The sequence below is a fragment of the Triturus cristatus genome, chromosome 9 (genome assembly GCF_964204655.1).
Source record: "Triturus cristatus chromosome 9, aTriCri1.1, whole genome shotgun sequence".
Taxonomy (NCBI): domain Eukaryota; kingdom Metazoa; phylum Chordata; class Amphibia; order Caudata; family Salamandridae; genus Triturus; species Triturus cristatus.
Window position 1 is genome coordinate 72921381 of NC_140592.1, and position 13688 is coordinate 72935068.

At 42.3% G+C, this 13688-nt stretch overlaps 1 protein-coding gene across 9 annotated transcripts in view; it reads right to left on the reverse strand.

The window, feature by feature from the left end:
- The window catches only part of UROC1 (urocanate hydratase 1), a 424295-nt gene that overhangs the window by 114123 nt on the left and 296484 nt on the right, over positions 1-13688 (reverse strand). For all 9 annotated transcript variants that reach the window (XM_085624432.1, XM_085624429.1, XM_085624437.1 and 6 more), the window contains 3 exons: positions 12281-12379; positions 5961-6060; positions 4801-4882 (listed from right to left, as the gene is read on the reverse strand). In XM_085624432.1, the coding sequence (XP_085480558.1) occupies positions 4801-4882; positions 5961-6060; positions 12281-12379 (281 nt within the window). The remainder of the gene's footprint in view (positions 1-4800; positions 4883-5960; positions 6061-12280; positions 12380-13688) is intronic.

Here is a 13688-nt window from a genome sequence, read left to right on the forward strand (position 1 = left end):
AACCCAGATCTCTTGACTGGGGGAGAATGTCTGCATTGTCAGCATTCCGTCCATCATTTGTTTGTTGTAACGCTTTTCGCCCTAAGTGGGATGGGTATTTCCAGACGTGGGACCCGTGCTCACTACGCCACTGGAGTCAAGCTATCCTGGCTGATGACGGCTGATAGCCAGAAACCGGTCCTAGGATGCTTGATTCTGGTTCAGGGAAGACATGGCTTGGCAGTTCGGGCTGGACTGTTCCCATGAGGCACAGGGTCAAGACTGATTTGCATATGGCCATGTCTAAACTGGGGTGGCGTAGTGGGCAAAAGAACGATGGATTTAACCCAGATCTCTTGACTGGGGGAGAATGTCTGCATTGTCAGCATTCCGTCCATCATTTGTTTGTTGTAACGCTTTTCGCCCTAAGTGGGATGGGTATTTCCAGACGTGGGACCCGTGCTCACTACGCCACTGGAGTCAAGCTATCCTGGCTGATGACGGCTGATAGCCAGAAACCGGTCCTAGGATGCTTGATTCTGGTTCAGGGAAGACATGGCTTGGCAGTTCGGGCTGGACTGTTCCCATGAGGCACAGGGTCAAGACTGATTTGCATATGGCCATGTCTAAACTGGGGTGGCGTAGTGGGCAAAAGAACGATGGATTTAACCCAGATCTCTTGACTGGGGGAGAATGTCTGCATTGTCAGCATTCCGTCCATCATTTGTTTGTTACAAAGCCATCCACAACACAGGACCAGTCTACCTCAGCAACCAACTCCAACTCTACCAACCCCTCCAGACATCTAAGCTGTACTTCTGTCTCACATAAATCCTAACATCGATAGAAGCAAGACAGGAGGTCGCCCTTTTTCCTTCATCGCGGCCAAAAGCAGAAACAAACTCCCTCTAAATATCCGGACCACCACTCCACAACTTCTGCAAGAAGCTGAAGACATAGATGCTCAACTAGGAGCACCTCTAGACCTATGCTCCGGGTCAGATGCCTGCGCCCTACAAATCCCTATAACATAAGCATATCGTATTATGGACACTTCAGAGCGCTCCGTCTTGCTCATGCAAACATTTCAATTTAAAATCTGCATTGTTTCTTTGGCAAATGTTTGAGTGCACCTACCTACAGCATGCAATTGATTTCATGGTATTTTTTTTCTTCAAAAAATGCAAATTTGTCCTCAGGAATGCGGCTGGTCATAATTACAGTTATGTGGCCTCCATCAGAGTGGGGTAACCTCAGGCTTTGGAGACAAAATGCTTAAGACAACAATTTACTTTGAATGTGTTTTACCAAAACTGGTTTTGCACTGACAATCGCTAATATTTATTCAACTAGATTTACTCCTGTGTTTTTAGCATAAAGGGGCGCCCATGTCATACGGAGGTCACTGATGAAAAAATACCAGACCTGGCACAATGGTGGTCATTTTTGACATTTTGAGGCACCCGTAGAAGAATTTGAAAATACAGGTTAACTCATAGGGAGCCTCAGGTTTCACTGGCTTGGTACATCATGAAAAGACCAATATTGAGTGCCCTTTAAGAGCCTATGGGTTTTGCACGTTTATGTGGCATTTGTGCTTTAAAATGCACTATTTCACACCACATTTTTCAAAATGTTTTTTCCCTAGAAGAGGTCGGGCTGGCTTGCTCACTACTATTGAGGGGAAGTGTTATCCACTACCCATTGCAAAGCTCATTAGCTGCCTCTACTCTACTCCTTCTAAATTGGTTCTTACTAGCTTATTCCTTTCTGAACCGGTTTCCTATCATAACTTCTCTCTTTCCTTGCATTATATTTCAGCTCAACCTCTGCACAACACTTCTATCCCTTGACTTCTCTCTAAACATCTCTCTACCCCATATCGGTCTTTAACTCCCTCTACCTCAAAACTCTCTGTATCAAACCCACATCTTTCTACCCCATTTGTCTCTCTAGTTCACCTCTTACATTTCTACACCCCATCCGCCTTTCTATTATTCATGCCTCTTGACATCTTTCTTGTCAACGCACCATTCCCTTTATCTGGCCTCTCGTACTCCTTTCTCCATGTGCCCCTCTCTCCACGTCACCACTCTTTATCTTGCTTCTTTTTATACTTCTCTCACTACTTTCCATCTCACCCAGTCGATCTATACTCGTTGCCTGCCTCTCTCAATCTCACCTCCCTCTCTCTCCTCCGAATACCCGACCCCTCTCACTAATTTGCTCAGGATACTCGTTCAGTAAAAACTTCCAAAATAGAGAAAACCAGTGTGAAGAAACCAGGATGAGAAAATTCCATTTGAAGGAATTGCACAAATCAGCAATAACCATTTCCACACAAATCGGAAGATTTGTTGATGACAAAAAAACACGTACCGGAACCCGGGTTGAATTCTGGAATCAATATAAAGAATAAATGTATAAAAAACCTCTTACAATTCTCAAAATATTCTTCTTAATAGCAAGAATACATGTTTTCTTTTTCTTACAGAGGGGTTGTAAGAGGGTCGAGAAAAAAAATATATATATGGGTCGATGTAGTCTTTTTTCTACGTCTACTGCAACCAAAAAAGGAAAAAGACAATTGGGATGGGAGGAACAGAAGATTGCCACTGAAGGTGAAGACACGGTAAGCACACAATCAATGGTGTGTGTAGGGAAAGGGTGGTGGGGTCCGGCGGACACCAACAAAGGCAGGGGTAAAATGGGCAAAGATTTGCAGCCGTGCAGGAGTAGAGAGGGATGGGGTGGCGGATAAAAGCAATGTTAATTCAAAAAGATTAGCAATGGTGGAATAAGGGGGACCCAGTTGTAAAAATAAAAACAAACATTGGCAATGCAAATAGGTCTGGCTTTAAAGGAATGTTGTATGGTAATGTGAGGCATGGTAAGTACATAGTACCGGGATGGAAATGTATTTTAGTGGAAACAAAGAACTTTAGATTAATATTGGTGAAGGTTAAAAGATCATGTGACAGTTGCTCTGTTAAGCCACATCTAAAAATTAATGTAGATTAAGGACTGCCCTCCTCCCATCTGTGCTGCTTTCAGAGAAAAACAAGTTATCTAGTTAGCTAAGACACTGTAATAGCATTACAATGCCATGTGTGTACGTACCCCAAAAAGTTCAAGCTCGGGCACCTGGATAAATAAACAAAATGATCATAGCTGTGTGGCGGCAAGCACTTATTTTTTGTGGATTAACACAACTTTTCCCCAATCAAACCGTGAACCCGTGGCTCACATCCAACTTGTGGGTGGACCAAAGCCCCTCTTGCTGGTGATTGTCACACATGCGCTGTCAAGCCAGAGCACGGAAAGAAAAAGACAGAGGGCGGGATTTGGGTAGCGGGTTCAATAACCAGGATGCAGGAGGAGGGTGTATGATGTGGGTGGTAAATAGTTTGAAAGCTCCTCCAAAAAAAAAAAAAAAAAAAGAAAACTTAAGATTTGGTGGAAAATCGAAGAAATTACACTGTTGAAAAGCGAAGTACTTTGGAATTTTGGATAAGAACGACATTCATCAGGCTTGTATCATCAACCTGGCGAATGCCATTTTCGGTGAAAAACTCATGGAAAGTAGTTGGATGAACATGGGTCGTCAATTGGTTTCTTAAAGTTGGTTTTACCTCAATTATACATACAAACTTCCTTCCCTTTGCAGCGAGACCGTGGTTTATAAAAGAGTTTCTTCGAGATCACAAACATCCTTCAATTAATAGCTGGATATTCAGGTGCTATTGGCATGTCTTTTTAAAACTATTATAAATTGTTCTGCAAAACATTAACAGACTCATTTTTCCTATAACGGGAGAACAGGCTGGCAGGTACAGAACTACGTGTAAAAATATTTTAAAGAAAAATATATCCAGACCCCAGTGTGGAAAGAAAAACATTTATCAGTGCTTGTTCAAGCTTTCTTTCGGTATAATTTGGCTGACTGACTCAGTTTAAACCTTTTTCTGTTTTGTGTGCCCCCGTTTATGAAAATGTTAACCTATTATTCAAAATTGTTAAAGATTCCCAGCGAGTTAACTAGATTTAAATGAGTATTACATCTAAAGATGTTCCTAACAATGGGCCACAAAATAGTGTTACCCAGGGTCCTATACGTTTTTAAAGATGGTTCGACTGTGCCAGACAATGGAGACTCTTCTTATCAGACGTATTGTGCTTTGCAGAAAAGAAAATTTGCAGGTACCCACCAGTGAAAACAAATTACTAGTTGGAAATGCTATTCAGCAGGGCCTGGCCTCCATGAACAGCACCCCAACCCACTAAGGTGTGTTTAGTGGGACATAATGACAAGTGTCAGTGGGCATCTTCGACTCACCCTGAAAGGTCATTATTATCCGACATTAGCCCAACCTTCAATAATTGGACAAGTGCTGGTAGGGCTTGAATAATAATGGGGTTTCTGTTTTTTTAAGCCCGCTCTAAATGTCTTTAACCACTATGCAGGCACTGTGGTTATTATTTAAATGAAGGATAGAATACTAGTTAAACCAATTGCTTTTTTTTTTTTTAGAAGATTAACAGAAGTACGCGGTCCCAGCCTCCAAAAAGGGCAGACAGAAGCATCAATTGTGAAATCCCTCGTCGAGTCTGGAAACCCACCGGTATCAGTTCTAAACCCCTAGCTCGGTTGTTCCAGGCTGGATTGCATTTTCCCACTGACCATTCATATAACGTGTATTTTGTTGTCAAATGTTTAAGAGTACCGACTTCAATAAAACGTGATATAAGTGGCGCAGGGAGGATTAACAATGACAAATAACAGATATTATTCAATTGATCAAACAAAAAAATGGTTCTCACCAGCCCACACCGCCACCGTTGTGTAAAGCGACCCACGTGGCTCCCCGAAACGCATCACCCACAAAGTTCTGCACTGCCATATCTGGAGAGAAGCACACAGACAAAAGCAGAAAAATATTCTTCAGTTTTTTTTTTTTAATGTAGTATCCAACTAGTTTTAGGCTATAACATTTATAGGAACCCTAGTGTTCACCACAAACAAGCAGAGGGTGCATGTGGAAGTCACGCTTGGCACAGGCGATATTGTGAAGTGGGAGACTTGGGGGGGCGGAGTGCTGATGAGAAAAACCATGATGGAAACAGTGGAAATTCTACGACTCTCCCTCCCGGCACTCACTAGCAGTACTGTAGTGGAAGGATCCATTAAGCATCCACGAGATCTAACTAGTCTCATATGGGTTGAAAAGAGCCATGTGGGTCTCTAGCCTCTGGCTTGACACCTTCATCCGAAATACCACCAGAGCTTCTGTGGCCAAAAATTCCTCTATTGCCAACTGTTTCAGTAGGCACTTATGGTGGTGGAGACACTGACACTATACATGGACCAAGATGCTATTGTGCTGCCTGCAACCAGAACTATACGCTCACTACAAGTAAAGTCTTCATGCAGCTAGGCGCTTTGCTGGATGCTACGCACTACTTTATTTGGCAGAAACGGAGGGCGAGGCCTGAAGTCCAGTTTTAGGCTCAAGAGCTCAGCCTTGGTGCACCACCGAGGATGATCATTGATCAGGCATTGCTTCTTCTGTGTAGCAAATATGGGTTTCTGCGGAGGACACAACACTGACAGCCGTACTCGTTTTTGTGCCAGATGCTGAAGGAACTTGGAAATGCCCTGGGTTTTGCTTTAGGACCCCCCTGTAAAAGCAGTGACTATTAGCCAATTTCTGTTGTAAGTATTCATAAAAATGCTTTGTACGGCCCAATTTAACATTTTTCTTGATCTTGAGAGAAGAATACCTACATGCTCCAAACTGGGTCGAACTCGCTCATTTAGTGCGATTCAGAGCATGTATCTTTGCCCATCTGCGCTATAAGCTCAGCAAATAACTCGCGCTTTTAGACAGAAGGCAAGAAAAGTAAATCTAGATCTCCATGAGCTTTACTTGCCCCCCCTCGGCCAACCCCTTGCACAAGAAGAACAAACCGCTTTGGCTGACCTGCACAGAAGGCGGATCCATCATAAATGTTGGACGTCTCTCTGTAGGGGCTGTCGGTCCCACTCACGTCATGATGATCTCTGCTAATCACCACCGGAGCCTGCCAAAGAAAGGACTCCAGTTAAATCTACTACATGGAATAATCTCTATTCAAATATAATATGTAAACAAACACCAGCGCATGAAAATACGGTTAATCATGCTCCAAATGGGCATTTATAAAGGTCAGAGGAATGAGTTTAAATCATTTGTAGGATGCCTATCACTTTCTGGTGTACATATTTCTGTTCTACACAATCTTGAACCACCACCTGAACTTCCATTAGTCCACAAGAAACCTCTGCTTCAGGTCCCGAACACTCACCCCTGCATCCGACGTAGCAGAGACAGAGGTCGCTCCTTCTCCTACCAAGCAGGGGAGACATGGAATGAGGCACCCTTCCATCTACGGACCTCCCCATCTCTTCCAGAGTTCCGAAAATCCCTCAAGACCTGGCTATTTGGCTAATCAACTGGACCCTGCCAGCACCTGGATACCCTCAAAGGTGACAAGAAGCACGGTACAAATGTACTGATTGGTAAACTCAGGACTAAATAACATTTCAGTGCAGCTTCTACGCCACCAATTTCTATTGCTCCTGGTCTCACAAAAGACATTCAGAGGAGCAACGTCCACAGCCTTAGGCTTTTTGTAATACTCTAGACTGTTGCAACAATATATTACTCTGCCAGATCAAAGGAAGGATGATAAATACAAGGCACTAACCCACCCTGCATTCTGACCCAGACCCGCCAGAGTAGGCAGAAAGTGGTCATCCTATTCATTTTTTACTAACATGTATACTTTTTTTACTCACCGTTTGGCTCTAAACAATTTTTTTCGCTCTCTTACAGGCTTACACATTAAACCAGTAATCTCTCACTGAGTTTTCCTTCAGTGTACCACTTTGTTTGCACTTCACCACGCGTGTTCACTCCCACTTTTTAACACCACATTCTTTACTCTAACTCAATTTCGCCCTCTTTTTCTAACGAGGTGTTCACTTCTTTTTGAAATTAAGGTATTAATTTCCAATATGACCATGATTTCTTTGTACAATTTTTTTTCCGATTCGGTTTTTGATGACTTCTTTCTCATTTAGAGAACATAGTCTGCTACTTCTGCTCAGAAAAATACTCCTCATCCTTATGATGACTCTTATTCGTACAGGGTTGAAGCGCCGTCGGCAGCCATGCGGCAATAAAGACATCTGCGCAACTTGCCCACCAACCGGATATATAGATGTATCATGATTATTGACAGATTGCTCTCTAGATTGAATTTTATATAGTCTTTATCAGGGTTTTCACACAAACACTTTTTCAAGCCACTTGTACTATTAGTCCTGTGTGTCCACTTTGTACACTGAGCATGTTTGTTTTATTATTCACTGCCCACCAGATTATATTATGTTCTTAATAACGGATTATCTTAAATAATGTATTCCAAATTGTTACACATAGTTAAAGGAAGAAAGTGAATTATTAATTGGGCTGGATGGAAGTCCACCACAAGTAAGACACCAGCCTGATCGGTCCAGTCAATGGTTTCAGTAATTTAAATGTGAGCTAAATACCTGGGTGTTATGGCACACAGCAGACACATCTAACTTTAAGAAAATGTGTAAAGCATCTCAAAGTACCAAAACAATTAAAAAGTAAACAGCATAAGAAAAATCCCACTCCAATTTAGAAAAATGCAATAAAAATTACACCAAAACACAAATCCAATGACCGAACACATGAATTTTAGAAGATTAAAGGTTTTGAAAACAAAAATGCCAACAACAAGTAAAGCACCAATAATAGTTTATGGTTGCAGTTGACAAGAACCTAGGCATGATTGCAAGTCGACTGCATTAGAGTGCAGGTCGGCTACACCAAGCAGGTTTGTCCTGGTCAAGATTTTTCCCTGGAACTTAGTCTCTGAAATGGAACTCAAACTCCTTCAGCAGGGCACGGCGGCAGGTTGTATCAAACAATGCATTCCACAAAGCTGGATGCCTTCTTGCTCACGATCCACTGAAACCGGTTTGTGAAAATAGCTTTTTAGGTTGTCAATGCACGGATAAGGCAACATTACATTTTGAAATGTCTTATTTTTAACTACCATGCATCCTACCCTGTGGTCTGCAAGGCATGCACGGGGTGACATTAATATTTAAACAAAGATTTTTTTCCCCCTGTCAAAAGGGTTACTTTGACCGTGTGGACTGCAAGTTTAAACTGCAGCAGCCAGGCTACAGTGTTAGGCCTAAAGTCACGTTTGCCCTATCACACTAGTGCATGGCACAATAAGTGCTGCAGTCAAGTGACATTTAAATTTCCATGTCACTGGTGTATTTGCGCACTACTTACTGCAGCCTTTAAGGAAAGCTAAATATGTCAACATCAATAATGGATTAGCTTATTTGTTTTAGGAGTCAGAGCACATACAATGGACAGCAGTGTCCTAGTGTGCAGAGTCTAACCACCAGCAAGAAAAACAAAATCAGCAAAAATGGGGGTGACCAAACAAACAGAGGCAGTCTCTCACTGTCCTGCCATGTCCTCATATACATTTTTACACATTCATTATGTTTGACACGCTTACATCTCATTTTTTCTAATATTGAATCCTTAGTACCCCCATCCACATTGGTCCACGGGTTGTTCTTAGGGTTTTTGTATAAGACCCACCAGAACAGCATGGGGCCCTCACTACAGGGAGCTAGATACATGCAACACTAATGACCCTGCAAAATAGTCTGTGTCTAATTCACACTAGGTCACTTGTCCAGACTGGGGGAAAGCATCCGGTCAGTGCTTGGCATTAAGCTCATAAGATTCTAGTGCTAGGGAGCAGAGGGATAGCTGTAACTGGTGCAGCATTCATAGGGCCCAGGACCCGAGGGCCCCCTTTGCACCACAATTAGAGATGTATGGTTCTACCAAACTGGAGACAGCAAAACATTTTTGTTCCTTACATCAAGGCCCATGGACACCTTGATTTACCACAACTAGGCAAGCCGATTGTACTAACAGAAAAACCAACAGTGCACATGGATGTAAGTTCCTGAACAATGCACGTCAAACACCAACCCAGGAGACCGGTGGACCTAGATCACTGTTCGAAAGGAGCATCCAGCTGGAAAACAGCGATGTGGCCTACCGAAACAGACACTCATGCAGGGGACACCGACAGATGTGCTACAAAGCGGTACATGCACTGCAATACGGAAAAGCTGCTCTGACTGCGAGAAAGTAAACCACTTTGAAAAAGTATCTCAGTCAGAAGCCCAGCCCCTGATCCCCGGACACACCTATTCACAGTTTTCACTGCTACATACTGATCTATATGAAGTAGTTGCTAATGCAGTTTAGTAGTATTTAGCAACATAAATATCAAGCGCTAATATTACCCTACTTAAGGGTACTCAGTTTCTCTACCTCAGAAGAATGAATGGATGAGTCACCCCTGTCAGGATTTGAATATGAACTGCAGGACCGAATTTGAGGGAGCACTTACTTTGCTGAGGAATCTTACCAGAGAGGAAGGGACTGAAGGAGATGGATAAAGATGCGAAGAAACACAAACATAGGAGGGGTGTAACACGTAAAAGAACAGAAGCCAGTCCCAGAACGTTCTTGTGATTTGCTTCTCGGCAGCAGAAGATGAACAGATGGTCCTATCACACAACTAATATGTAAGAGATTAGATTATTAATTGGGGGGTGGTGACTACCCACCCCAAGGACTAATCACAAACCTTGTCAGGGTGAACCCTTAAAATAAACAAATTAACCAGAGCTCAACTCCCTGGTAGCAATGGCATAGAGCGTGGGTACTCACAAACATTTTCCCAGGGGCGGCAACGTTTGGTCTTTGGTGTGACAGAGGGCCGCACTAATGCCAGTGGGGGAGAGGGGGTGTAAAGTGGATGTAGGGAAAGTGAAGCATGCTTATCTAGTGGCTGAACACAGCTGGCAATATGAAACCAGAAAACATGGGATGAATCCCAGCTTCTCCACTTGACCAAATTGTGTGACCATGGACAATTGTTTAATTTCAATTTCCCTCCTTTTTCTTCATTATAACATATAGGAGGTCCTCGAAATACATGACTTCAGGATGTGTGCTGTACAAAACCATCACCTGCGCTTTAATGTAATCACTAATGGCATTGTTGTCAGGGTGGGCGAGGAGCCTGAACGTTTTTAAATTCATGTTTGAAACCCATCACTTTAAAATATTACTTATGAATGCACCGTTAGATTTAATTTACTAAGGTGAAATTGTTCTACAATCAATGAAATACACTTTTTGAATTTTGAAAAGACTATTGTATTTTTACATATTTGCTGGCTTTAATAATGAAGGTGTTCCTAAAGTTAAGGGCCTAGTTACTTCCTTTTGTTTAACTGCAATTTACCCTGAATTAAGTGCTTGCTGTATATTTAACTTTTTTTAATGTTAGTGCTGAGTCGAGTAAACAGCAGTCCAGTGCTGCTGCTGCCGCTCAGGGGGCCGCATGTAAAGATCAAGAGGGCCGCATGCTGCCCCCAGGCCGTACTTTTAGTATCATGGGCATGGAGCAAACAGGCTTAACTTAGGGCCATGTGCAAACTATGTATGCAGTACCAAAACAATAAAACCGAAATGCAAAACATTTAGATGTCCAAACCAAATTTGAAAAAAATAGAGAAAAATGAAATAAACAAAATGACAGCAAAATTTAAAAAATCCAATCAAGCGAACTGGATGTATGAATTTTTAAAGTTGTAATAGTGTCAAGAAGCATAAAGTGCCAATGATAGTCAGTGGTTGCGGTAGGCGGAGACCTAGGCATAATATGATGCTGGCTGCGATGGAGTGAGCCCGGATACACTAACCAGGTTCGTCCTGGTCAATGATTTAACCTTCTAACTTTAGTAAGTTAACCCACCACACAAATACACTTCTAAGCCACCCTCTCCCCCCTCCCCCCCCCCCAGGGCCTCAAGGGAGGCACTTAGAGAATCACAGGGTGTCAAGGTAGAGACCAAAGAGCAGGATCCAGTTGATGTCAGCTGAGCAGCCGCAGAAAGTTGTTTCTACGTTTCTAAGCCCAACCCATCCCCGCTTTGAGCATTTTCAAGATGGCTCAAGTCTTCACCACAATGAACTTGGGCTGGAGGTGTGTTTGGGGAGAGTACTTTGGTAAACATAGTTTCCTCCCACATCTAACACAAAAATCCGGTGTGGGGCAGTCACTGTCTCCCCCCCCCCCCCCTCTTCCCCCCCACACCCCACCCCAATAAACCCAGAGTAAGAAGTCTGGGTTAACAACACAGGGTTTTGTTAACATTAAATTCTACATGTCCTACTTTTAAATATCATTCACCCTGCCTTATGGTCAATGGCACCTACATAGGGGTGACTTATAACCATTTAAAAGTAAGGTTTGTCCTGTCAAAAGGGGTTATTTTGACAGGTCAAGTTTGCAGTTTAAAACTGCAACTGCGAGGCTACAACGTGGTATGCCTGCTGTCAAGTTTGCATGTCCATGCACTGTAGAGGTCGCATAATGTCCTGCTTTCAACTAGTCACATTTAATTTTCAAGCCCTGGGTACAGTTTACACCATATAATAAGAATACAGGTAAGTTAAATATGACTAATAGGAGTATCCCAAATTCACCATGTTAAAAGGAAGGAGCACAGGTATTTTAACCCTGGTTAGCAGGGGGCAAAGTGCGCAGAATTCTACAATCAGAGAAAATATAGGAAGGGAACATTTCCTACATAATTTATGTACTGATATGTATATAGTGCAAACCTAACAATGATAAAAAACAGCGCTGTACATCACATAAGGGGGTGGGAGACTATCTACAAGATCATGTACATCAACTGGGGATTATAAAAAAAATATTTTATACACATTTAGGTACAGGGAGATAGAATGATTTTGCTACAATCACACAATGTTGAAGTCTAGTGCTGTGTCTGGGATTATTCAAACCTGGGTCCTCAAGTTTCAATGGTGGCAGCTCAAGCTGCCAGGCCATATTTATTACACTCTGTAGGTCATATTTTACACTTTTATTAAGAAGCATAGAATGATTAGAAAGTGTTTCCCAAGGCAATAAAGAAATTGATCCTCTTTGTAACATTTATTTTTCGCAAGATACATACAAAGCGTAGTTTGGTCCATCGTCCGATCCTGATGGTATTTTCCCCAAAAAGGGCTAACCCAGCTGAGTCCTCTAAAAATCAAACTGGTCCAGCCAATGAGAAACATGAATACAATGCCCAACTTACCTTCAGCCGACCATCCGCAACTGCCCGGTTAATGGCAACGGCAATGCACACACGACCTTTCTGATCAGAATAGAGAATACGTGCCTGGGAACCAACAACCTGGTGAATTCAAATTAAAAAAAGTGATAGTTGTAGCGCTCTAAAAATAAAAATCTGTAACAATTTGCATCAGTCAAAACTGTGTGCCGAATGAATTATTGGAGATGCATCATATTTGGAAACGGAGTAAAATGTACGTAGTAAAAGGCACAGACTAACAATGAGACCTCAGTGAGCCCGGGCATTATCAAACATAACTGCCCGGTGGGCGGCGCCGCGGTCTTAAGATTTTCTACTGGATACACTGGAGCAGATGGGTGGGAGGAGCAAATCTACTGCTGCTATAGATTGCTCTGGTCTAGAATGTGAGCACCGAGTATGGGCAGTTTATCCTGTACGTTTGCCAGAAGCAAAGAGAATCTTACTTTCAATATCTACTGCACAAGAATTATCTTATGAATAATTGTTTCTGCATACAATGTATCTATGCAATACATAATTTAATGAAACTATTGTTTTCCATTGCAGTAGTCTTTAATGTTTTAGTCGGGACTCAAAATGCAGGCCAGAGCCGTTTGCTTTGTCAATGCTTATTTTGCTCTTTGAAGGCTTGTTCAGTCAAAGTTTGCCGGGCACATTATTGTTTATTCTACTTATTCGACACTACACATCTTGTATGACTACATTCGCCTTGGAGCTTGCTTTACTGTTAGCCCTAGACCTTACTCGCTGCTATTTGGATTTTACCCTCTTATTATATTTGTAGCTGAAGTCAACAGCCTTATGCTACTTTCAGAGAGTTGGAAAGTTGCCTTTAAAATAGCTATAAAGGGCTCTGAAGTGGCTGAATGCAGATCTGTTGTGCGAATTAAAACTCCTAATAAATATGCCAAGTTTCATATATTACACACCAAAAAGGCACCAGTTCTAAATGCTTCCAACGTTGCCAGTTTGATAAATTATTAGGCTTCAAGGAGAGGAGATACATAATTCAATGTGTGACAATTCAGTTTACTTTTGAGATGGAAAATAGTCCCTCAACCATTGCAACCCAAGCGCTCCGTGGGAAGTAGAATGATTCACTAAACAGTCAATAGCATGACAGAGCTACTGCTTTGGGAAGGGCCAAAGCCCTTTATGTATATTTTAAAGAATATGTAACAATAGGTTTGCAGAGAGAAGCACTGTCAAGCCAGTCCTAAAATGTCCAGCTGCCAGCCCATCACTCAGTATCCAAGTGTCAACCTTGCCAAACTAATCCTGGAGACATGAAGCCCACAGAATAGAGGGCCTGAAGCATAATCCTGGCAGTCTGCACTACTCAGCTGATCATAAGAATGCAACAATTCTACCTGAAGATTTTCTCTTT